Source organism: Diorhabda carinulata, chromosome 11 (assembly GCF_026250575.1).
Source record: "Diorhabda carinulata isolate Delta chromosome 11, icDioCari1.1, whole genome shotgun sequence".
Classification (NCBI taxonomy): Eukaryota; Metazoa; Arthropoda; class Insecta; order Coleoptera; family Chrysomelidae; genus Diorhabda; species Diorhabda carinulata.
Genome location: NC_079470.1, coordinates 1,671,597 through 1,699,589, shown reverse-complemented (window position 1 = coordinate 1,699,589; position 27,993 = coordinate 1,671,597). Strand labels below are relative to the sequence as shown.

General features: G+C 32.1%; 1 protein-coding gene across 3 annotated transcripts in view; it reads left to right on the top strand.

Annotated features, from left to right (window-relative positions):
- The window catches only part of LOC130899699 (diacylglycerol kinase epsilon), a 114,062-nt gene that overhangs the window by 43,960 nt on the left and 42,109 nt on the right, over window positions 1-27,993 (top strand). For 2 of the 3 annotated variants that reach the window (XM_057809838.1, XM_057809839.1), the window contains exons 5-6: window positions 10,751-10,968; window positions 22,021-22,166. In XM_057809838.1, the coding sequence (XP_057665821.1) occupies window positions 10,751-10,968; window positions 22,021-22,166 (364 nt within the window). The remainder of the gene's footprint in view (window positions 1-10,750; window positions 10,969-22,020; window positions 22,167-27,993) is intronic. The other variant, XM_057809840.1, reaches the window with a different exon arrangement.

Below are 27,993 nucleotides of genomic sequence, written 5' to 3'. Positions count from 1 at the left end.
TAAACAACATTTAAATAGTACAAAAACTATACAGTTCAGAGTTTTTAGGTTTCGGTATAAGTTATGGGCCAATTCAATATAAAAGAAGAGCCACATTGTTCAAGTTTGGCAGAATGAAATACAGGATGACTCAAAAATGTGAAACTGTTGTAGAGAGTTTGTTGTTCTTCTGTACATGTATATACTTTTCAAAACGAGGTTCGAGTTTTATCAAATCTTTAAGTTGAAGTGGGCCTAAAAACCTTTATTTAAGACAGAATATTTGGGTTGTGCGTTTCAAAGTACAGAAGATGGTGACCTGCATACGACTTTCACGAGGAACTAGTGGAATACCGTTTATGGAATATGAAAAAATATTTCTGTTACGATGGCAAATTGCAACAAATTGAAATCTAAGATACAAAATGTCTCATGTGAAAAATTCAACTTTGTTCTAATAAGACGTTATTGAACAATTGTAATCAATTTCAAAACATGCTGAATTTGTATTCAAATACATTCAAGAAAATTGAAAATGAACAGCTGTTCAAAAGTTGAAGATATTGATAGAGTTAAGAATATTTATTTAATCAGATTTTAAAAGCTGAAACAAAATTTTATGGTACAAGAGAATATATTTGTTAACTGTTGAATACCAAAAATCATAAAATCGTTTCTCATCTCTTTGAATAATGAAAATTAGATAAAGTGCTGAAATAAAAGAATAAAACAAAGGAATTCTTCAAGGGATTTAATGAAAAGGAATGTTTCAACAACAGCTAATATTCAGGTCGAGGATCATGCTCGCCAATGGTATTTTATCCATTTTATCCCAAGCATGCTCTATGGCATTCCCATCTCTTTTGAAATCACTCAATCTGGATGTGGTCTCGCATATCATTATTAAAGAACTACCCATCTTTGTATTAGCATCACGGATTCTTCTTTCATCTTTAAGATCAATAAACCAATGAAAATTCTTCTTCCTACGATTTTTTAAGCATAACGAAGATTTGCAGTTGGATAACTATCATCAATATTGTTTGTTTGGGTCCTTTTTCGTCTGTCTGTGTTTAGCCCGCTTGTAATAGCCCGAGGAGACTCTTTAATAGTTATTTTTTTCTTAGTATTATCAAAATCAGCCAAAAAATTTGTTCAGCTATTCAATATTTTTATAAAATAAAAAAATAAAAATAAGCAATTCTGGATGCAGGTTGCTTATCATAGATCACAAAAATGGAATAGAGAAATTTCCAAAAAACAGCACCAAAATAAAACTAACGTTTATTCTGAGACATCGATAACAGAAGGGTTTCTGTGATCTACCATATTGGTGACTCTGAAATAATGTCGAGTTTGTTAGTTTTTTAATCAACTCTTAAATGTTCGGAGAGTTTTGAATGTTGCTTCGAATAGTCAGTAAAAAATTAGATTTGAATTGGCACCTTTTGCTTATAAGCTTCAATACGGATCTCTGAATATGATCACAATTTTAAACTAAAATGGTTAATTTTTTGGTTCGTCCCAAACATACTTGCGACATGTAACGATACGTTCGAATAAATAATAATCAAATTATGCTCAAACAACTCATAGAAATGGATATATGTAAATTAAGACCAAGAAAGCAAAATGCATTTAAATCACCATACACTTTGGCGTAACCAATACGTTGATTCTAAATATATTTTTTAAGATGCCACTTCCTCCGTTACAAGTATAACATCCAGATACGGCCATCAAATCTGCAGAATGAAAGTTATTTAATAAACTCAAATATATCTATTTCAACGTTGCCAAATTATCAAGCTGCTAACCTGTCCGTTGAATATATTTTGCAAATATACATTGGTGTATATTGAAGGATTCCTGGCTATACCGTAAAAGTACCGACGCCAATTTGACCGCTGGATCTATATATATATATATATATATATATATATATATATATATATATATATATATATATATATAAATATATATATATATATATATATATATATATATATATATGTATATATATATATATATATATATATATATATATATATATATATATGAGATGACGTGGTAGAGTCGATATAAAAAAATAAACTATGACGTAAAAAGTAAAAAAAAAGTTTATTGAAAACGTTTTCTCATTATTTACAATACTTGTTTATAAACATTTTTCATTTTATTGTCCGGAGTATATATACATAAATTTTTTGGATTTCCTACTCTTGAGCAAGCTACATATAGCTGACCGTGAGAGAAGCAGGATTCTTTGAGGTTAATGCCACAATATTTTAAAGTTTGTCCTTGCGCTTTGTTAATTGTAAAACTAAAGGCTAATTTTATTGGAAACTGCAGTCTTTTAAATTGAAATGGCAATTCCGAAGAGATCAGAGGTATTCTAGGTATAAATACTGTCTGTCCTTTGGTCTTTCCAGAAATAAGTTCAGCTTCGATGATATTATTCGATAGCTGTTTTACGATCATTCTAGTTCCATTACATAATTTTGGGGAGTTGAGATTTATGAGTAGTATGATTGGAGTTCCAATTTTCAGACGAAGGCAGTGTAATGGCATTCCTGGTACCAAACCATTAGAATTAATTAAACACTATTAAAAATACTCACATTTGAAATTTCACGATAAAAACCCACAAATAACTTTTTTCTATTTCGTTTCAAAATCGAGAGTTAATTAAACACACTATTAAAAATACTCACACGTGATACTTCTAAATAAAGGCTCACAGATAACTTCTCTTCTTTTCGTTTTAAAATCGCTCGTTTCTCTGTTCAAATTAAACTAACTCTGGTGAGCGACACCGGGCTCTTATATATTCAGAGAGCTAGGCTCTAGAATATTCGAGAAAATTTGAAAATATTTTCTCTCTCACACCTTCTAGAGTATTCTGGTCATTATCGTCCGCCATAATAAAAGGTTCTATAGCGGTAGCATTTGTAGTAAAAGCGCGAAATTTAAAAACCTAAATTTTTTAATGTTTTGAGAACTAATTTGGATAACTAAAATTGTGTCGCTTTAACTCCAAAATATAAGTTAGCTAATGACGTATAAATACACAAAATTTAATAACTTTATTATAGCAACAAATTAAATTTAAGACTTTATTGAAATTGGAATTTTAAATTTCGCGCCACTACTACACATGCTACAATTGCTCGCAACGCTTTTGGAAATGCAACCCAAACAATCGTTGTCCTGAATGAAGTTCAAATATTCGATAACAGATGGCGCCACTATACTTAATTTCCAAGTTGTAGGGTTGGAAAGTTCCTTATATCTTTAGAAACACGCCCTTTAGATTAAAACGGGAACTTTCTAGCTTCTGTAGCGGTAGCGTATGTAGTAAAGGCGCGAAATTTAAAAACCTAAATTTTTAAATATTTTGAGAACTAATTTGGATAACTAAAATTATGTCGCTTTAACTCCAAAATATACGTTAAATAATGACGTATAAATACACAAAATTTAACAACTTTATTATAGTAACAAATGAAATTTAAGATTTTATTGAAATTGGAATTGGACTACTACACATGCTGCAATGGCTCACAACTATGGAGACTATACACTATGACTATTGGAGTGTATAGTCTCCATAGTTGTCTTGAACGAAGTTCAAATATTCGATAACAGATGGCGCCTCCTTATTCACCAGATTTGGCTCCGTCCGACTATCATTTCTTTCCTCAACTGAAAAAAAGTTTAAAAGGTCGTAAATTTTCTTCCAACGGGGAGGTAATAAAAGCCGTGGAGGTCAGGTTTGCAGATCAAGGAGAAACATTATTTTTGAAAGGTCTAGAGAAGTTGCAGGTTCGTTGTAATAAATGTATCCAATTAATAGGAGAATATGTTGGGTGAAGAAAGAAATTTATTTCTTATTGGGAACATGGCAACGAAACACCAAAGTGGGACCTAACCAATAGTCTGGAAAATAATTAATTAAGAATTTCGATGGTTTTGTTGGATAGTATTAAAATTATAGATAGGCCACTTCGGTGTTATATATATATATATATATATATATATATATATATATATATAAATGCATCTAAATGTTCTTGATTTTAGGTCTTTTCTGTTTCAAAATTAGTTTTTTTGATAATTTTTAAAAGAAAGATAAATTGTGACGTTTTGACTTTTCTCTGAGTCTTTATCAAAATATGATATTGACACTGACAATTTGCCTAGTTATACTAGTCTAGTTATATTGATCTATAGATCTAAATGTTCTTGATTTTACTTCTGATTCATAACAAGTTTTGTGTAATAATTTTTAATAGTTATATTAAGCTATTGGGGATGTTAATATCGACAAAAAAGTCAATCGACATCACGCTCTTCAGAGAAGTTGTAATTCAATATTTGTCGAGGCATTAGCCAGGAAAGTAGTTTTTTCTCCTTTGAAGAACAGTACAATTTCCGAAGTCATGAGAAACAATGAATTAATAAATTTGTCTTATCTTACTCTCAAGTAGTCCACACTTCCTTCTCAGAGGATCACAATCGTCTATTGACACGACACAGTACATCATCACAACGATTTCTTAACTGTCAAAAAATTTCTCGTTTATTTTTTAGTTATAGAGATTTTATGGACCGAGGACAAAAATAATGTATAAGACTGACGATTAACACAATGTGCCGTTGTGTCCATCAGTAGTAACACCGCCACAATGTCCACTTTGTGCAAAAATAACTTCTTTCTACTGAGTTTTACCTATTGTCTTCAAATAGGATTTTGTTTTTGAAATGCCACTAACGCACTAATAGGATCGCCATATAAAATTCCAGTTTGTTGTGATGTAATTGGGACTTAGGTTCGACTCTGCTCAAATAAAACACACACGTTCAATTTTAAACTCTTACTGCTATTTATTGATGACACAATTTAAAGTTGACATTTTAATTGCTTATTCTACAAATATGGTCAGTTGTCAATCATGTTTTATGAACTATTTAAATTTCAAATCACCATGTAAATATTTGGAGCGACAGCAACACCAATTTTACTAATTACATATTTCATATCAAGTGCAGTATACATATAGCGTATGTATTACATATCATCATAAGGTTGCAGGTTGGTATTTCATTTATATCCTGCTCGATCGCCTTTCAACAACGTAGCTGCTCACGAGGCAAGTGCAAGTGCGTTACCATTTTGCGAAATCAATGATATTAAAAACTCTTTCTCAGTCTACCGGGAGCATCTAAGAAGTAAATATAGTTTTAAAAACTAAAAAACATGCTCTTAGCACATATAAAATTAAAATATTTTTTTAATAAGCTTAAAATAATGGATTTGAAATATTAGTATTATTACGAAAAAAGCATCGGGCGCTTGAAGTACGAGAACTATGGGACAAAGTGCCCCAGGTATTCACAATAACAATACTAGTATTTATTTCCATCCTTTATTGTTTTTAGCTTGTTTTAAAAACATTATTTTTAACTTTTTAGTTTAGTGTGCTTTAAAGAAGGTTTTTTAGTTTTAAACTATATATATATTTTTATTGTTAAAAATAGAATTTTCTTCAAGTTCTAGTTATTAGTATTTTAAATCTCCAACAGAGAGTGCACGGATGTAAAATTCTTCTCGAACAATAAAATTTAAGGCGTTAATTATAAAGTAATACTGATGTTTGATGTGAAGAGAAAATTTGCAGTGATAATTTTTTTTCGTACAGCGTGAACGTGATTAAACCCACGACAAATTTTATAGGTTAGGTAGATTAGATGGTTACTGATGACATTGAATTTTTTATAGAATTTTTTTTTTAATCTAAAATTAAAATTAAAAAATTTCCGCGAGGAAACTTAAATTTTTTCCTTAATACACTGATCAAATGTTGTTAAAATAGACGTTTTTGAAGTTACTTTCACTTGTCAAAATTTTAAGAGTTTAGAGGGTTTCATACTTACTGATTATGATTAATGATGATGACATTGAATTTTCCATAGATTTTGTTTTTTCAAAATCTAAAATATATGCAAAGATTACACTAAGGTTATTTGAATCAGTTTTTTTAAGTACATTTGATCATTTGATAGATCATTTTAAGCAATAGATAATGTTTCTTAAAATAGGCTTTTTTTGTAGTTGCAATTAAAACTTTTGTAGATTCATAATCCATAAAATGACCTACATAAAAAACGCGAGTGAGATTCATCCGATTGGTGAATGACCTCTTAGATTGACTAACGTATTTCTTATCACCATTTGAACAAGGAGTTTCATAAATTATGTTACGCAATTAATTGGTTGATTATCTATCTTTGAGTTAAGTAAAGACGCATTGAGGTGTAATATTTCGTTTGTAAGCTATCTCCAAATAATATTGTTCAACAATTTCGGTAAGTTTAAGAGTATCTGATTTTATATATAGTAAGGGTGTATAAATAGGTAAGATAGCACTGTTAGATCTAGTATTTTTTTCTCGCCCAATCTCAAAGTCAGTCTTAGATGTATTATATAGAATCTGTTTCAAAAGATATGGATGATATACGTAAAATATTCCAAGATTCCTTTTAAGAAATATTGGATTAGAAATTTGAAGGATTCTATTTTTCATTTGTTTTGAGTAAATTAATCTCACTGTTGCGTGGATGATATGAATGATAATCAATATATCTCTCAGGACTTATTAGTTTCCTATACCAATAAATTGAAATTTTATTATTTTTGTTTCGAATAAATTTTGTTGTCAAGAAAAGGTAACAATTGTTCAGCATCCTCTCTTTCTAATATGAATTCTTTATGAGGAGTAAAATAGCAAATTGTTGATTTTATTGTACGGGAGAGATACAATTATATCGTCTACATTCTTCTTATATGAAGAATAGTTTGAAGGGTGAAACATATATAATAAACACTAAAATAGTAGTAGTATAGGGGATATTGAATAACCCCTTGGTGTTCCAAAAATTTTCTGGTAATTTTTTTATTATAAGAAAAATATGCAGTATTAAAAATTAATGTTATTATTTCTAAAAGAGTTTTTTCACTTGTATCAAATTATATAATAGTTTTTTAAATATAGAAAATTGCTTAGATTCATGCATATATTAGTTGGTTTAGTTATAACGATAGTATTTTCTTGATCATTTTGTATAAAAAAGGATATGTAATCAATATTAGCTAAAACTGTTTTAATTTAAATTATAGGTTGAATACTAAATTTAGGGCCAAGAGTGAGAAACTGTAAAATATTGCTAGGTATCTCTGTTTTTGAAATATCTAAATGTCTTGGGTTTTGAAAACCTAATCTAACCTATTATAGATGACATTGGTGTCTTGCTCCTAGCGTATGAGTATGAGTTTTATATATGTTTAATGCTGTTTTGTAGAAAAGTAGTAAGAATGTATTTTTTTCGAAATTGCAAGAAGGAGCATCATCTGTTTTATTCTTCCGCTATTTTAAGTTTCGGGGACTAAAATTATGATCAAAGTACAATGTAAAAATATGTATAAAAGTATGACAATAAACAATATAACTACATACATACAGTAATGGTGAATTGTGGTGCCTTTAATTTTGTTTTATCTTTTAAAATATTATTAAATTCATAGCAATGACATAAATATTAACTTTATTTATTCGAAACAAAAATAATAAAATTTCAATTTACAGGTATAAGTTCTGAGAGATATATTGAGTTTCATTCGTATCACTAGCTTAGCACTAAGATTAATTTAATCAAACAAATGAAAAATAGCGTCCTCAAACTTCCTAATCCAATATTTTTTGGAAAGAATCTTTAAATACTTTAGAAAATTTTACATGACAACTCATATTCTCTTTTGAAACGAATCCTATATATCTGTCAATGACTTAGGCATCAGGCGAGATAACAATTAGGGAATCTAACTAATTGTGAAAATGGGATGATGCCTATTTAAAAATGGGCGTCGTAGGGTGAAAAAATGCTCTCACTCTAAGTTGTTAATACCAAGTATGCGACAATGTCCACGAGTATATATTGAAGAATTCCTAGCCTACCAAACAAAATTTGAGTGTCAAAATATTTTATTACTCAACACATTCTCCTCTTAATTGGATACATTTATTACAACGAACCTGCAACGTCTATAGACCTTTCAAAAAAAATTTTCTACTTGCTCTGCAAACCAGACTTCAACAGCTTTTATTACCTCCTCGTTGGAAGAAAATTTACGATCTTTTAAACTTTTTTCAGTTGAGGAAAGAGATGGTGGACGGGGCCAAATCTGGTGAATAAGGGGGGTGTTCTAGTAATTCAAACCCTAAATCACGAATTTTTTGCATGGCAACATGAAATTTGTATGCAGGGGCGTTGTCCTGCAAAAACAAAACACCTTTGGATAGCTTTCCGCGTCTTTTCTCTTTAATTTTTTTCCCTTAGATTGGTCAGTAATGTCTAATAGTAATCTACAGTTATGTTCTACGCTTACCCAAAAAATCAATCATGAGTACTTCATGACAATCCCAAAAAACTGAATCAAGAACTTTTCCAGCAGAGTTTTGGAAACGAAGACAACAAGACTTCTTAGGTCTTGGAGAACCAGATTATCGCCATTCCATCGATTGTTGCTTTGTTTCTGGATCGTAGAAATGTACCCAAGTCTCATCCATAGTAACAATTCGGCTTAAGAAGTCTAAATCGTTTTCAAATCGAGCACAGATCGAATGCGATGCTTCTGCCCTCGCACGCTTTTCGTCAACAAACATTTGGGGATCCATTTTGCAGCAATTTTTCTCATGTCCAAATTTACGTGAACTATATGATGAACGCGTTCGTATGAAATATTCAGTGCTTCAGTGATCCGTTTTAGCCCAATTCGACGTTCTAATAAAATCATGTCATGAACTGCATCGATAATTTCGGGAACTGAAACAGAAACTGGCCTTCCCGATATCTCATCATCTTCAATGGAAAATTTACCTTTTTTTAAGCTTGCAGTCCAATTTTTCACGGTCGCATACGAAGGACATTGATCGCCAGGGGTATTAAGCATATCTTCGTAAATTTGCTTAACCCTCTTGACACTTTTAAATACAGGTACTTAATGATGGTTCGATACTATAATTTTTCAATTTTCACACTTTCGGCGGACATCTTTTTTCTTTTAATTTATTGCGTAACGCAATAGTTTGTTTATGCATGGAACTGGTCTACCTAGATATCAATACATCCTCGTATATTGAAAACTGATGGAAAATGAGCAGGATTTTGACTAAAGCTCTTTTCATCTAATGAATCTTAAGCTAAAGTTTCTTTATACCCTTGAACTGTCATTGGTATATTACTTTGAAACCCCCTCATCTTTGATAAACTTCATATCTAAACTCAATAATTTTGACTGAAAAATATTCAGTTTCAGCTATATCAGTTCCACTGAAATAGATCTAAAAAGTGTCTATGGATTCATCAGTTTGAGACTAGCTTACAAAAAATATTTGACAATCTAATGAGCATTTACTAAAAATCAAAGATAAGGAGCCAACCAATAAGTTGCCTAACATAGTTTATGAAATTCCTTGTTTAAATTGAGATAAGAAGAACATTGGTCAATCGAAGAGGTCACACAACAATCATTAACCTCTTAGAAAAGTGCCAGCAAATTATATCTACATAGATGCTCTCTTGCCTCTCACGTTTTTTATGTAGGTCATTGTATGGATTATGAATCTGTCAAAGTTTTAACAACTAAGAGCATCTACTAAAAAAAACGCCTGTTTTAACAAACAACATATATTGCTCAAAATGATGAGTGTATTAAAAAATAAACTGATTTAACTATCTATGCATATATATTCTATACTCTATAAAAAATTCAATGTCATCATCATCAATCATAATCCGTAAGTATGAGACCCTCTAAACTTGGTAGCAGTATATTCAGCTGAAAAATATAAATACAGGGCGATGCATTGAACATATTACCCCATGACATCAGCTCTCACCATTAGATATTTTACAAAATATACAAAAAAATTTATTTGAGACAATATTTTATTGAAGTCATAATTGAATTCCATAATACCATAATTTGAATCTATAGAATCATACATAAATCATAACATACAAAAGGTAATATTATAATTGATGTAAACGCTAACATAATAAAACTCAAACTTGAATGAATGAATGATGAAATGATAATTACTAAATGTCAGAAGTGTTATCAAAAAATTAAATTAGGTCCAAAATATCTCAAATAAAAATATAAATAATAGTTCTACAAATAATACAAATAATAGTTCTATTGATATTAATGATGCATACCACAGAAACAAAACCAATTTTGATGCTGGTTTTCAGAAGATTGGGCGGTGTAATATTTTTGTGACTTATTCAAGCAGTTGTCTAGTGAAAAAATCTGACTAATTTTCGAAACTAAATTTTTTTCTATCTGTGACAAAATACATTAGTGAAGATCTATTTATTTTTTTCTATAATTTGAAAGAAATTTACAAATATAGAGTAAGCTAACCTATGGTTGAATAACCAATATGTAGATCGAGGAACTCAGATGAATTATATAATTTATCTCAGTACTGTTAGGTAAATAGAAGTAGCCAGATGGAAGGGAAAGAGCCGAACTATTTTAATGTCAAGCAAAAATAATTAAAGTTGTAGCAATATTATATGTATATTAATGATTCAATTTCATGGTTTTCTATTCAAGTTTTTTCTTATCATTTATTGATAATATAAACAAATATTTCAATATTTAATTCGGGATTCAATATTTATAGGTTTTGTATCTTTTTAGCTAATAAAAAATCTGGAAATGGAGATGGTGCATCGATTTTATCGGAATTTAGAAAATATCTCAACCCAATACAAGTGATAGATTTAAATGAAAGGAAACCCCTTGCTGCATTGCAATTGTGTGTTCTTTTGTCCCCCAAAAAAGTTAATATTCTGGTGGCAGGAGGAGATGGTACTATTTCTTGGATGTTAACCACTTCATATAAACTAGATTTGGACGTAAGATCATGTTCAATTACTATCAATAAAGTATAGCTATCCAATTTTCCAATTATTTTAAATACAATTAATATGAAAGGGTTTCATTGAATTATTAGTCAAACTCTATAATGATAATGATAATCTTTCTACGTTCCAAAACACAATAACTGTAAAGTTCTTTCCAAATTATGTTGTTAATACATTTCATCTATATATCTCACATAAAATAAAATTAAGGGATCTCATAAATTTTGATTTTTTTACAGAAAGATATTTTAGAAGCTTGAGTTTTTCAAACATATTTTTCGTTTTGAAAACATTCATACATAAATATTCTACTACATGAATATAAAGACACAACTTGCAACTGCTTTTATTAAACTATTTGTTTATTTCCCAAAATTTTTGTTTACATTTTTGATACAGATGCATACACACCATTTATAAAAAAATTAATTAACTTTTATAATAAAATGTAGTTTTGAGTTGCAACAGTTTGATTGCACTTCACAATGTCTTTCTATTTTCTTTGGAAACGGTGCTTGCGATCAGTTTTGCAAGCTCTTGTTCAAGCAACATCAGCCTTACCGTGCAAACAGCCTATTACATGTTTAAAAATTCATTTCTCATCATCCTTTCTACTGACAAAACTGGCTCTTTCGCAATAAGCCAATAACCGTGACCTTCTTCAATTTCTGTTTGAAGCCTTTGTATTTAACAGTCTAGCCGGGATAGATCTAGTCTTTGCCGAGATAGTCTTCCTAGAATAATTCTTTTGTCGCATGATCTACTAGAAACTGGCTCCAGCACTCCAACCGTTTCATCGCATCTTTTTTCTTCCAGCTCCGCGGTAACTACCATCTCGCTTCTCGGTGTTAATACACTAATTTTTAAGATTACTTGCACATTTTCAATCCTTATACTTATTTTACCATCTAATACGATCATTTTAAGACTCATAAAGTTCATATGCAGTATCACGAGTTTCTTTATAGCTGCAACAAACACTCTATGATAAATCTTCTGACTTCCAATTTCCATGTTGATCTTGGCTTCTCCGGGTACATTCTTTTTCCACTAGCTGTAGTTATGTATTTTCTTCAGGGCATACTGATTTTGTACGTTGGTTATAGCTCCATTCTGGTGACTGTGCGAGTGTGGCTCCGGCAATTATCATCTGGAAAGAAAGTCTCGTCGATAACTTGGCTATTCTTCAGGCAATGTGGATGCGATACACTTAGTTGTAATTGTATCATTTTATTGAACGTCTATTTGGATAATCCTGTTCAGCGATCTTCTTGATGAGCTTCACTGACCTTTATTGTACGTCTCGTCAGGCTCCATATGACCGTTTCGAACTACAGTGCTCTCATCAGTGTGATCTAATCGTGTTAAAATAGGCATGCTTCGGACATATTCGACACTATCGGCAAAAACATCCACCACCATGCTTTTCAGACAATTATCCGCTACTGATGAGAAAACCGATTTTTCTAGCGCATGATATCGGCACTGAACTGTTTTAATGTTTCGTCAGCGCTTCTCCTCAAGAAAAAGGCGATTCATATTCAAATGGGGCTGGTTTGGTTGTTGAGCGGACCGCTGGGGATTGTGGTGTTTCGACGTGATTTTACTATTTATTTACTGAAAACAAATCTTTATATGTTTGTGTCCTGTCAGAAGACAATCCACAATTTTATGTGATAATAAATTCCATCCATAGAAAGTAGGTAGTAAGTTGGTTCAAGAGTGTTCAGATGACGATTTTCTTAGACGTGAAGAGATTGTAGACCTAATGATGGGAAAATGTTATAATCAAAACGATCCAAAATTTTTAAGTAATGTTATGTTTTGAGATGAGGCCACTTTTTGTATTAATGGATAGGTAAATCGGCATAATTGTAGATACTTGTCACGTAACAACCCTCGTTGGTGCGTGAATCCCACACCCAATATCCCGAAAAAATTAATGTATGGGCTGGAATAATAGGCTACAAAATAATTGGTCCCTTTTTCATTGAGGGTAACTTAAATGGTCCATTTAGATTTATTGGGAAATAATATTATACCTGAGTTGGCACGTATATTTCCAAATCCAAGTAAGTATTTTCAATTAAATTTAAAAAAAACTTCATTATTAGAAATTTTCAGACAATGGCAATATCCCAAATAACAATATTTTGCTACAATAAGATGGTACCCCACCTCACTATGCGTGTGTGGTGAGGCAATACTCAAATAATGTGATCTCTAGAAGATGGCTTGGGAGGAGTGGTTTTATCGAATGACCCGCGCGATCACCCGACATGAATCCTTTACACTATTTCCTATTGGTTCACATTGTTTATAAAACAAAACCTGCCAAGGGAATTAAAGAGAGGATCACCACAAAGATAAGAATAATTGAACAGTCGAGGATGTTGCAAAATGTATTGCAAAGTTTTAAAAATCGCATAGCTCGTTGTATTGAAATAAATAGTCAATGTTTTGAGCATCTGTTGTAATCGCCTTTACTGTATGTTTTCTAAAATTCCTAATTTTCATGTGGACCTACTTCCTACATTACACAAACATTTAATGATTTGTCTTCAGTTGTTGAAGGTTATCTAAACCATGATTTGGATAAATATTTGCTAATTTACTACTAGGCCTTGTTAAGAAATTTGTATTAGTACATAAATTATTAAAGAATATTCAAATTAAACTAGAATATTCAATCGTAGCCATCTAAATCTACAATATTTATTATAACTTTGGTGGAGATACTGTAAATGGAGCTATAACTCCGAAATTATGGCATTTAGGTATAGAGAATTTTCCATAAAAATTAATTAATATTTTTTAAGGATTTCTAAAAACACAAAATATATAGGGTGATTCATTTGAAATAAAAAAGTTCATTATTTTTCCGGCAAAAGGAAAGATCTGACAAGATACCACCATAATACCGGCCGTATCACAAGATCATTGCGCAAAAAAAATTATAAAAATCTTACAAGCCGTTTCAGAGGTATTTGAGGAGTTCCATACTTAAAACTCTATATATGATTTTTCAATAACTGTAGGACATTGTCGAATCTTCCGTCTAGTTGAATTTAGAACAATAGTTACCCAATAAAATATGGAGCAACGCAGTTTTGGTTTGGCCGTCGTACCTGTCGGTGTTTGTTTTGTATTCCTTTCGCAGTCCGACCATTACTCAATACGTGTGTTTGTGCTTTGTTTAGATATTTTTCATTTATGTTATTGTAAACAACCAGCGCGTTTTTGTTTTGTGTTAACAGTGACCTTGATCTCGATATGTTCGGGTACAAATGTGGCAATTGCTATAAGGAATTTTTAGAAAACCATAAATATAACAAACTTCGTTGTAGCGGCGAATGTCGACGTATCTTCTGTATGGGATGTACAGGTCTCGACAAAACTATTACTAAAATTCTACTCTCCCAGAAGTACAACAATTTACGTTTTTTTTTGTACACTCTTCTATTCTTCCAATTTGAGATACCTCAATGACAAAATCTCTGATTTAATCAAGAATCAGGTTCCTCCAGAAATCTTCGATTCGTTAGCAGGTCGGATAATTCAGTTAACAGACAGCGTACCAACGAATTCGTACAAAAAAACGAATCCCAATGGAATCTTATAGAAAAGATGCTAGATGATATCAACAAAATAGCCAACAAGTTTAGTGTATTCAAGCCAGATATTGCTTAAATTAGTACGGGATATAGAACACAATCTTTTCAATATATCTGCAATGCTTTTCAACTATTGCACAAAAACTGAGACTGCCAGCTTTCCAAATATTTCAAACGCCGTGTCCACTAGTAGCAATCAAAAGTAGCATTATGTAATAATCAGCAACCTCCTTGCTGGCTATACCACAAATCAAATAGTAGATCTCGTTAAAGAAAAGTTGGGATATACAGAGTTCATTCGTTGTTTTCCCTTATTGAATGGAGGCACTGAACCAAAAATAACATCATTTAAAATTGGTTTATGATCAAAAATTTCAGCAAGCAAATTGTTTGACAGTGATATGTGGCCACCTTGAGTATCATTTAGATGGTCTGTTCAATCTTCACTGCCTCGAGAAGCCCCACCACCAACTCCAGTAGATACTCCAGAGCCTGTGAAGCTAAATCAAATGATACATCCTACAAGTATAGGTTCGCGTCCAGAAATAATAACCTTCCATCTGACAAACAGGCTTTAGCGGTATGCAAATCAAACGGCTTTTCTTATGATAAATCATTTCAGCTCAAAAAAGATTCACACAATGACTCTAAAATTTTGCTGGACCCGATGACTCCTCCCACAGTCCAATTAACATAGAAGTCCTCTAGTGAAACAATCGTTTGTCTAGATTAAGAAAACCGGTTATCTTATCGTCTCTCAAGTTATTCCTCGCCTTTCTACAGGACCAAAACAACGTCTGTTGTGATGGTGGTTGGTTATACTTCCTTAAGTGTAAAGGTCTTTTTAACATCCGAGGGTCTACCCGTTGATCTTACAGATTTAAAGGCAATTTACTATCAGTTTCATGTCTATTAGGGTATGAACTCAGCCGATATGGATGATGATCTATCTACTACATCACCTCGGAACGGAGATCAACAACAAATTAGAGAGAGTAACAGCCATTACTTTACTGCCAATTCTCGAAAAAATTAGTTAATAGAACGTGTCTAGGGGAACTAGAATCCTTACTTAGTTTTAAGGACTATGAATGGAGAATGGTCCTACTCAATATTTAATCTATACGTAAAAAAAACGACGAGTTGTATTTGTTCTTGAAGGAATCGAGGTTCCCGCAGATAGTTGCTATGATTGAACACTAGTTACATAAAAATGAGCCGTTTTTTTATTGACAAATAGAGTTATCAGCAGATATGACAGGGGTAATTCAGCTCACGTCGGGACCCTAATTTTGTCTACATGCGAGGACTAACCTAACCTAACATAACTTACATTTATAGACCACCTAAATCTAATATTCAATCCTTTTTCTAGAACCTTCTGCATTAACTCGACGCTCTGTCTACTAAGAGCAGAAAAGTTATATGCAGTAATTTCAACATTGACATCACTAATGATTGTGCCACTCAGGAGTCTCTGACAAATTTTTTTGATTCATATCAGCTAAATATGCTTGTGGATTCATTCACTCGAATTACTAAAATAACTTCCTTATTACTAGATTACATAGTATCCGACTTCCCACCCCATGATGTGAATCATTTTGTAATTAATTCAGGTCTCTCTGACCATGAAGCTGTATTCGCTGAATTTATGATACCTAATGAATCTCTCAAATTCACTCTAAACAAAACTTCATAAAACTTCATAAAATTTCACAACTTATGTTTAACAAATGATTGGATAGATCTTTCTGAAGATATTGCTCGACAAAATTATCAGGTGCTACAAAATAGCATTTTCTCTTCTCCCTCGTAAAACCAATCGTCATAAATGGTGATTACGAAAGGAACACGTACTTCATCCAAGAATATGAGATTACTCTTATATGTAAAAAAGTTTACATTTTACACATTACTAATTATACTCAATTATATCAATAAATATAGATCATTGTATCGGAAAACTATGAAAACTATGAAGCATAACTATTACTACAATCGCATCTCGAGAGCTAAAAATTCGTCGAAAGAAACTTGTTCCGGAAGTAATGATTGACGCTAATAAACGAATCCTTTGGAAAGAGACTTTTTCCGAGCTAAACAGCTATAAAAGTTCCTCTGCACAAGGGCGACGAGAAAAATAACACTAAGAATTATCGTCTCGCATTATTACCAATCCTATCGAAGATAATTGAACGACTAATGAAAAGTCGTCTATTACCCTTTCTTTTAAAACATATTATCCTGACAGCTCAAAAATTTGGTTTCCTACCTAATAAATGTACTAATGACGCTATATTTTCTGTTCTCAACTTCTCATACTTCATTTAACAATAAATTTTAAACGGCTTCGGTTTTTTGTGCTTTCGCTAAAGCTTTCGATTGTGTTTATCATAAAATTTTGATTAACAAACTAGAATATTATGGTATCCGAGGTATTCCCTTAAAATGGTTTGTGTCTTACCTTGAATGTCGAAATTTGTATGAGCTAATGGTAAAGTTTCTATTAATTTGCCAATTGGTAGTGGTGTGCAACAAGGTTCAATTTTGGATCCAGTTCTTTTTTGATTTCTATCAATGATCTCACTGACCTACGGATCAATCGTCAATTCAATTCGCGGATGACAACAGTGTAACTTGGAGTGGTCCGGATATACAAGCTCTACATTCAACCATGGACAATGATCTCATAACTATTAAGACCTGGTCTGACTCAAAAGGTCTCTGTTCAAACACTGAGAAAACTTTGGTTTTATCCTATAAAGGAGCTTTAAAACCTCTAAATCTCAACGATGACTTAACGATCGTCAAATTCGATAAAATTTCTTGGTCTACATATTGACGGTGCCCTTCAGTGGTCTGTATATATAGAAAACTTGACAAAAAATTAACCTCTGCCTGCTTTACCATTAAACCTGTGTCTGAACAGCTCGATTGTCGTACTGCTTTAACAACTTACTACTCGTTATTTGAATCGCATCTTCGGTATAGTTTGCCTATCTGGGGGGTCTTGTACTTTGCACCTCTTAAATTCTAACTTCAAATTACAAAAAAGAGCTATTTGTCATATTTATGGTTTGTGTAGTAGAATACTCGTACATTGCGAATTCTATTTTAAAAAACACAAAATTCTAACGCTAACACTTCCACAACTCAACTGCGAGACCCATGCATACCTACCCTACTAGGAGAAATAAATTTACTTGATTATACCTACTTCTGATTTGGTGAAAAATTCCATTATCTTCAATGCGAAAAAAATATTCAATCATCACCTACCTTCTGAAATAAAAATGGCAAACACTTTTGATAATTTTCGAGGTTTGACAAAGGCATTTCTGCTTGAAAGATCTTATTATTCAATTAGTGGTGTAAGATATATATAATTACTACTATTGAATTCTATCATTATTTTGTATTTTTATATTATGTAATATAAAATTATGTAGCTTTGTCCATAAAATTGTAAAAGTTCTCTCTTTCTCTCTCCCTCTCTCCCCCCCTCTCACTCTCGGCATAAACAAAATATTGCGTTACCATAACAACGAACAATAACAACAATAAGTGTCAGTGTAAAGTTTGACGTCAGAAAAGTAAACCAGAGTTACGCAATAAATTAAAAGAAAAAAGATGTCCACCGAAATTGTGAAAATCTAAAAATTGGAGTATCGAGCCATCATCAAGTACCTGTATTTAAAAGGGTTAAGAGGTAAGCAGATTTACGAAGAATTGCTTAATACCCTTGGTGATCAATGTCCTTCGTATGCGACCGTGAAAAATTGCACTACAAGTTTCAAAAGAAGTACACTTTCCATTGAAGGTGATGACCGATCGGGGAGCCCAGTATCTGTGTCAGTCCCCGAAAATATCGATGCAGTTCATAACATGATTTTATCAGACCGTCGAAGTGGGCTAAAACTTTCACGTCAATTAGGACATGAGAAAAATTGCTGCAAAATGGATCCTCAAATGTTTGAATGTTGACCAAAAGCGTGTAAGGGTAGAAGTAACGCGTTCGATCTGTGCTCGATTTGAAAACGATTTAGACTTCTTAAACCGAATTGTCACTATGTATGAGACTTACATTTCTACGATCCAGAAACAAAGCAACAATCTATGGAATGGCGACACTCTGGTTCTCCAAGACCTATGAAATTTCGTGTCCAAAAATCTGCTAGAAAAGTTCTTGCTTCAGTTTTTTGTTATTGCCTTGGAGTAATCATGAGTGATTTTTTAGATAAGGGTAGAACAATAACTGGAGATTACTATTAGACATTACTGACCACCCTGCGGGAAAAAATTAGAGAGACGCGGAAACTATCCAAAGGTATTTTGTTTTTGCAGCCCCTGCGCACAAATCTCATGTTGCAATGCAAAAAATTCGTGATTTAGGGTTTAAATTACTAGAACACCCCCCTATTCACCAGATTTGGCTCCGTCCGACTATCATCTCTTTCTTTAACTGAAAAAAAGTGTAAAAGGTCGTAAATTTTCTTACAACGAGGAGGTAATAAAAGCTGTGGAGGTCTGGTTTGCAGAGCAAGAAAAAACATTTTTTTTCATTCATGATAGTTTTTTATTGTTTCGGATATATCTCGTTTTTCCGTAACGTCGATAAGTTTCCTAGTACATTTTTCTAATTTAATGAAACAATATATTCTTTGATAAAATTTATTGCGTCGTTAACAAAGTTGTTTTTGGATAATTGAATTTAGAATCGTTGTTTCTTTCCAACAAGAGTTTGCTGAAGAGGGCGATACTGAATCTATGAAAATTTGGTTTTTACCGTAATTGACTGCACATTCGGCGATAGGAATACCTACTTTAGGATTTTCGTCAAAATTTGAATGTACCGTGTTATTTTCGTCAAAGGCGTCTAAGTTTGTTTTTCATCATGCGTGGTTCGAATTTTTGGCAATGCGGAAGTTGCATTAGAGCATTTTTAAGTTATTAATTTCAAAATTGTTTTCTGAATATTTTTCGTTAAAATTTTCAACTAGAGTCGGTTCTGAAAAATCTAGAGTTACAGATGAGAAGTTTGCAGATTTATTCAAAATTGTAGCTTAATCCACTTTAGCTGTGCTAAGACTTTGTGGAATTTTTTTATAGGGAATAATAATATCTCCTTGATGAACACTTTTTTTATTTTTATCACTTCTTGCGTTCCGGGGGCTATTCTAACAAGATTCAAGTCATGTGTTGTTTTATAACACAATTGTATTTTAGTAAGTACTTCAAGATTATCTAAACCTATGAGGTCGTCGAAAACGTTATGAAATTTAAAAAGGAAGAATTTCAGATTTTTTGGGTTTGGTATTCTAAATATTTTTGATATTTGTATATAGTGCTACATTTATGAGAAGATTGTTGAAATACAGTTCTAACTATAAAAGGATGATTGCATTCAGGTACAATTTAAAAGTAATATTTACTTGAGCCGGAGTCGATTAAAAATTTCAGATTATACTCGGGTAAAACTATATAGGGCAATTCGCTAGATTTTACATTGTTAAATGATGTAATTTTGAGGCTAACGCATTTATTTTTTCTTCGGGGAGATTTTTCCGAGGCATTGAAAATTTGCGTCATCTTCGGTTGGCTCTGATATATTATGGTTATCAATATCGTTGGAGCCAATGGCTGGTAAGAATTGTCGAAATCTTCTTGAGATTCTACGTTATACGGATATGAAATTGGGACGATTATTTGGGGGTCTACTATTTTGGACGGAAATTGTCTGTTGGGCTGAGTAAACTGATATGTGTTTCTCGTCGATGTTGACATCGGCAATGGTATAGGATATCTATTGTTGTTCGGATTTGGTTAGATTTGTGTTTTATTGGTCGAGGTTGAATTGGTATAATCTGAGAAGGAAAATCGTTAGTTTGCCTTTTGAATATATGGTTCGTAGTGTTTGGATTAAATGGAGGTCCATTGGTCGTTTGTATTGGTCGATGATTCGATCTGTTATTATTATTGAAAAATGATCTCGACGAATTTTGGTTAGAAGAGGTTTGAAGATAATGAACATTTTCTTCTTGACTTACATATTGCATAGCCTCTGTTATAAGAGAGGGATTCATGCACCGAATAGTGGTACCCAGATAAAAATTTTTATATGAATTTTGATATAATGTGATTTTAAGGAATCTAGCAGCCTCCATATTTTCATGGAGATTGACATAGCTACAAATTAAATTTAGAATATGTATAAATATATCTTAAAATGTTTGGGAAGATTCGTTTGAATTTTGCTTGAGCATGACGAAATTTCGATTCAAGTAGACCTCGTTGATCCGAAAATTTACTTAAAAAACGTTCTGTTTTTTAATTCAATTCAGGTATTATAAGGGTGAATATTTATTACAGTTCTAGCATTTCCGTTATTTTTCGATACTATTGAATTTAAAAGATAAATGTTCTGAAAACTAATGGGGTTTTCCTTATCTTCGAAATGAGCAATAATTGATTCACTTACAAAGATAAATCTGCTTAAGTCATTGGGATTACCATCAAAATTATCTTCGGTGTGTAATTTAAGAATATTTGCCTTTTTTTATTTATGTTTGAAATTTTATTTATGTTTAGAGTTTGAACTAATAGAAAGAGGACCAACCCTAAATTTACTGAAATCAGTTTGAATTACTTATAAAAAATTGACTGAACTCATAAATTGTACTGCTCGAAGAAACTAGGCGATGTGGGTCCTAATTCTTGGATTTGGATGAACTGGAACAGGTCTTCAATAGACTGCTAAACAATTCCAAAAATCTTTAATTTTCACTGTACACAGGCCGATTTTTTATAACTAACGAGATTCAATTGTCTCGGTGAATCGTTAAAACGAATATCGGACGTTCAATACGCACGACTCGAATAATCCTACTGACTGCGCCAAATATTTAATTGATGGAGGAGAACTCTTTTTTAAAAATTATATTTACTAAGTCAAACTACAAAATCAACTATCCCGACAATGTTCGTTCTGTACAACAGTATTACAGTTATAACTTCGACTGACTTATAACAGAATTTCATGACATACCAAAATATATACAATGGCATCATCTTTTCTTCTATGGTCTTAAGGGGTGGAGATGCTGCTTTTCCCTAAGAAAGGTGAAAATTAGACTATTTACAAGCAAAAGGTCCATTTTAATTATTGTTGGCTTTTTTTATTTTTTCATGATAATATTCTCACTTGTTAATAATTATGATATTATGTTTAATGGTCTTTTTGAGATTTTGAGAAAGTTTGATACAACATTTTTTTATTTTTTGTTTCTTGAGCTTTCCTCTAAAAATTTTTAACCGAGATGTACTAAAACCAATTCCCGACTTGTTGGGCACCCGTCGTAATACATCATCATAATAAATAAATAATAAACAAATCTATTTGTTAATTCAATATTTTTTATTATTTTAGCCCGAACCTTCACTTGCCATAATACCATTGGGTACTGGTAACGATTTATCCAGAGTGTTAGGATGGGGCAATGCATATCCTACAGAAATCGACGTTGAGGCGGTTATGAAAAATATAAGTGAGGCCAGTACTTCGGAACTCGACAGGTAACTATCTAGATGTTGTATAAACATTGGTCTGAGAATTGCTAAATTTGTAATAAAACTTTAGAATTCTCAACTATGATTTGAATTTTACATACAGATTTTTATAAATTTTTGTGTACATGGGTATATGGCCGGTATTATGGTAGTATTTACATTGTTGTCAGATCTTTCCTGGTATATTTATCGCTTTTCGGAATCTCGAAAATATTTCATTTCATTTATTTTTCATCTGATGTTCCCTATACCCAAATGCCATAATTTCGGAGTTATAGTTACATTTGCGAATCTCCACCGAAGTTGAAATAATACATTTATGTGGCTATGACTGCTACAATAACAAATTTGAAGTTTCAATAAATTAGTATTGTTGAAGTTTATTGAAAGTCACAATGGATCGTTTATCTAACAAAGAACGAATTGATATTTTAATGATAGGATACGGTGATAGGCGTAGAAGGCAACTAGAAACGTGTAATATCTTCAATAATTCATATCCTAACCGAAATCTACTGTCAGTAAATTAATAAAAAAGTTAAACGAAACTGTTCAGTAAAAAATTAATCCAAATCAGGGTGCAGAAAAACTACAACTGAAAACAAATCTTTATATGTTTGTGTCCTGTCAGAAGACGATCCACAATTTTACGTGATAATAAATTCTATCCATAGAAAGTAATGTTGGTTCAAGAGTGTTCAGATGATGATTTTCTTAGACGTGAAGAGATTGTAGACCTAATGATGGGAAAATGTTATAATCAAAACGATCCAAAATTTTTAAGTAATGTTATGTTTTGCGATGAGGCCACTTTTTGTATTGATAGAAACGTAAATCCGCATAATTGTAGATACTGGTCACGTAACAATCCTCGTTGATGCGTGAATCCCACACCCAATATCCCGAAAAACTGAATGTATGGGCTGGAATAATAGGCAATAAAATAATTGGTCCCTTTTTCATTGAGGGTAACTTAAATGGTCCGGCGTACTTAGATTTATTGGACAGACAGACAATGACAATATCCCAAACGACAAGTTTTAAAAATCACATGGCTCGTTGTATTGAAATAAATGGTCAACATTTTGATCATCTGTTGTAATCACCTTCACCTATTTAGATAAATATTTTACTGCACCAATTTCGTTAAACTTGTTAATAACTTACTGACACTATACTTTATTATGAAATTTGTATTAGCACATAAATTATTAAAGAATATTCAAATAAACGTGTATATTCAATCGTAGCCATCTAAGTGTACAATATTTATTGTAACTTTGGTGGAGATACTGTAAATGGAGTTATAACTGCGAAATTATGGTATAGTATTTCTCAAGTATTTCCAAAAACACAAAATATATAGGGTCATCTATTTGAAACAACAAAGTTCATTATTTTTCCGGAAATAGGAAAGATCTGACAACAATGTAGATATCACCATAATAACGGCCGTATCACAAGACCATTGCGCAAAAAATTTATAAAAGTCGTACAAGTTGTTTCCGAGATAATTGATGCATTCCAAACGAGTGCTAACTTTGATAATGTATATACACAAATATGGATAATAAAATTCTTGTAGATTAAGCTAAGCTAATGGTGCTTTCTCTCGAATATCCCCGACAGACTGACTGTCAGGTAATAATATAATGGTGTAACGCTAAACTATACTTAACATAGTATTTCCCTCAGGGCCGTAGTCAGAACCAAAATTTTAGCAGGGCTATTAGATTTTTTACCAGGGCCCATATTTTCACATTGAAATATACTGATATTTTAATTTTAAGGGACGATTTACGTACGAAACATACACCGCCATTAAATATGTTTTTTCCCTAAGAAATAAAACCAAATTGAGTGTTAAACATGTTCTATTAAATAAGAATAAATTTATAAATTTAAAAAGTTCTTTAGAACCAAACATGAAAAAAATATTTTATTCTTTGACTTACATGTGAACAAATATGCTTTGATAAAAAACAAAAATAACAGAACACTTAAAACTCATAACATTTAACACTTATTGTTAGAATATCTACATAGAAAATCATAAAAACAACACAAATACAAATAAAATAAATTTTCAGACAGATAATTAAATTGATTAAAACTAAAAAAGTTGCAATTTTCTTTGTTTACGATTGTTAAATTTTATTAAAAATGACTCCATGTCGAGGGACTCTGTTCTTCGACTTTCAAAAGCCAAGTAAATTAAATCGGCCATACGAGGCTGACTCATAGAATATCTCTGTGGTCTGTTAATTGCAGTTAATGTTGAAAACGAAGATTCATTTACTGCAGTACTACACCCAAGGGTATATACTGTCGCAAACAGGGCGTATGTATTTTTAAATACTTCCCTTTGTTTATATAATTCAGCAAAAATATCTGACTTTGGTTTATTGTGCATGTAATCCTTGACTACTACCAACTCCTCCAGAGTTGGTAGTGAAATCCCTAAAAAAATGTATAACACTATAACTTAAGAATTGCTACAAAACAAAATGACACTTACCCAACTTTTCCAGATATTTGATTTTCTCCAGATCAAAAAGCTCAATGCTACTTATTGCAGTAATTAGTTCATCATTGTCAGAGAACCTCTCGTTTAATAGGGATAATACAAGGTCCAAGGACTCAAAAAATTCGGCTTCAATGCCACTTTTACTGGCATTTGGTTTATTAGACATTGGCTAAACTTTGATAAGTCTCATTTGTTCTTAGATCTCGAATTTTATTTTTTACTGACTTAATAATTTCATTGGCTTCCTTTAGACTAATTGTACGAGCTTGTAAAGCTGAATCGGCAGGTTCTAAGAGCCCAAGTAACTTCTTCATAAAAGGGTGAATCTAAAGTCGTATTCCAACATAACTGATTTAATCCCAACAGATAAATACACAGACCAACAGATAAATGACCGATCATTTTTAAATTCATCCAATGATCTTAATATTTCAGTGTAGTTTGAAAATATAACTTTAACAATTGCTATATGCCGAGACCAGCGCTGCTCCAATAGTCTACCAATAGACTTTCCCCGATAAATAGCAGCCACTTTTCCATGTCCAAAAAATTCATGTAACATAACAGTTTGGTCAAAGAAGTGTTTAATTGAATCTATTTCTGAAATAGTTCGCACAACTACAAGATGGAGACGATGGTTAAAGCAATGTACGTATGGAATAAAACGTCCTAATGATTTTTGGATTAAAGCAGATTCTCCCCCCTTATGGCCGCTCATAACACTAGCACCGTCATAACATTGGCTAAGAAGGTGTTTTGTATCTATTCCATTATCATTAAGAATATTAAGTGTCATATTTGTGAAAGTTTTGGCATCTAACTTTTCTGTAGTGTAAATACCTAGTAAAGATTCAAACACTTTACCATTTTTGACATATCTTACTCCAATTGATACATTTTCTCTGTTGTTTTTATCTTTTGTGCCATCTTCAAGTAATGTAAACCATGGTACATCTGCAGTTTTTAGATCACCAACAACTTGTTCACGTACCATTTCAGCTAAAATAGCTATTATCTCATTTTGAATATCAGGAGATGTATACTTAGCATTTTGAGGAATATGTGGAAGACATTCGGCCAATTTTTCATCCTTTTTAATTGTATATTTAAATAAATTTAAGAATAATCCCCGCTCTTGTTCATGCTCAATGTCATAATTGCCCCGAAGAGCTAGTTCATTTACTGTTAAAAACTGAATTATCTCAGTAATCGACTTAACATAATATCTGTATTTTTGCAAAATATCACTATTGATAAGCGTAGACACAGCAGTGCCAGTTAAGTCTCTGATTTTTTTCTCGTTCCACATTTGCATAGCTTTAATGTGAACTGCCGTTTTTTCATGCGCTGGAAATCCATTTTTAAGATCTGTTGCATTTTTCCAGTTACTAAATCCGGAATAGGTATACACCGTGTGTCCTTTGCTTCCATTTGGTTGGAACTGACGACATGCATAACAAAATGCAGCATTTAGCTCTTGGGAATATTCTAGCCACAAAAATCTCTTATACCAGTTAACTTGAAAAGACCGGTTATTTTCTTGTTTGGGATAATTAGCTAGTATTATTTGTTTTATATCCTCACCTTTTGGTGCCAGATCTGGAGCTGAACTGCTGGTTAAACTGGATAAATTGGTTGACCCATCAGCATTTTTCTGACTTTTGGAATTACTGCCCGATGTATCAGGTACAGAGTCAATAGCAAACAATACTAAAAATACTCACTAAAGCAGCCGCAAAAAATTTCCCTTGATAAAGAAATAAATATGACAGCTACATGAAAATAATTATAAACGGATTATCGCGCCGGCGTGGCAATTCAACAGGTGGCTCTCGTCTTTCGTAACTTTCCCGACTACCGAGTGCCAAGCAGGTTCGCTACAGACTAATTTTCCAATCCAATGTGTAAATCTTTACGCCGCCGCGCCCGCCGCGTCTTAACCTACGCGGCACGCGGTGGTATGGTGGTCGGCATGGCACAGGACAGGACTCTACCCGTATAAAAAAATATATACATATAGAAAATAAAACTTGTGAAGTCAAATGACTTGCCGAAATTTTTGACGCGTGCTTATAGTATTTTTTTTACCAGGGCTCTGCCCTGGCCAGCCCCCCTCTAGCTACGGTCCTGGTTTCCCTCCTTTCAAAATAAGTGACTTTATCTACAGATTTAATCTATTTGGTTCGAGATTTTCACGAAAACTTCTATGAATTAATTCTGCACAGCTTTTGAAAAAGAGTTAGGTATAAAATATACCGGCTTCTAAACACCATTCACTCTTTGACTAAAAACTCCATCTATATTCATAGCACCCACTTTAACACGGTGCGATTATCGGATTATTTGGATCGTAGTGACTTGAGAGCTGATTGTGTTAAGCTCAACTTTGTCATAAACTGGACTTCTTCACCTTTTTCTAACAATTTATCAAAAGGACGCATTTGAGAAAACAACGTAATTGTGTCAAATTAATAGGCTCAAGAGCCTCTTTAATAGCAGGCAGCCTTTTTTGTGTAGTTGGAAATACCTCGTTATCAATTTCCTACCCTTACTGGAACTTCCTTAATTTTTACACCTCGAAAATTAATTAAATTATTTGTAGTTGTATTAAAATTTACAAAATAGAGCTATAAATTTTACTTAAATTATTTAGGTTTTTTTAACAATTATAACTTTTTCGTTCTTATGAATGTGAACCATTTCTAAAAATTCTCTTTTTCGTGTACTAGATTCCGTTTCAAGAATTTTTGAATCTTTATAATTGAATTTATGTTTTTTGATAATTTGTGTTTCGTTCGAATTTTGAAGTTCAGTTTTTTTCATCATATTGATGACTTTTTATTCTATTTTCTAAATACTGAGATTTCTGCCCTACGTAGACAGCATCACAATCAGTACAAGGCACTTGATATATAATATTACTTTTTTTGTTTCGCTGTTTTAGATTTTAGTTTAGTGAAATAGTTGGATAACATATTATGTTCTCTATGACTTATACTAATATTATATTTATTGAAATAATTCGATAATTGTTGGGAAAATCCTTGTACATATGGTAGGGAAAAATGTTTTATGTTTTAATGTTTCGTTTCAAGCAATTTTCGCTTTTTGAATAGCTAAGCATAGATCTTTTAGCCAAACTTATTATTACTTATTTTTTGTGACATAGGGTAACACAAATTGAAGTTCAAATATCTTTAGGTCCAAGTTCGTTTCGTGTACCATTCTGTTCTTACGTTATTGTTGATTGTTGATGTGACACCAACAAAATTGATTTTCTTATTTTGTTCGATTTCCATTCTGAAT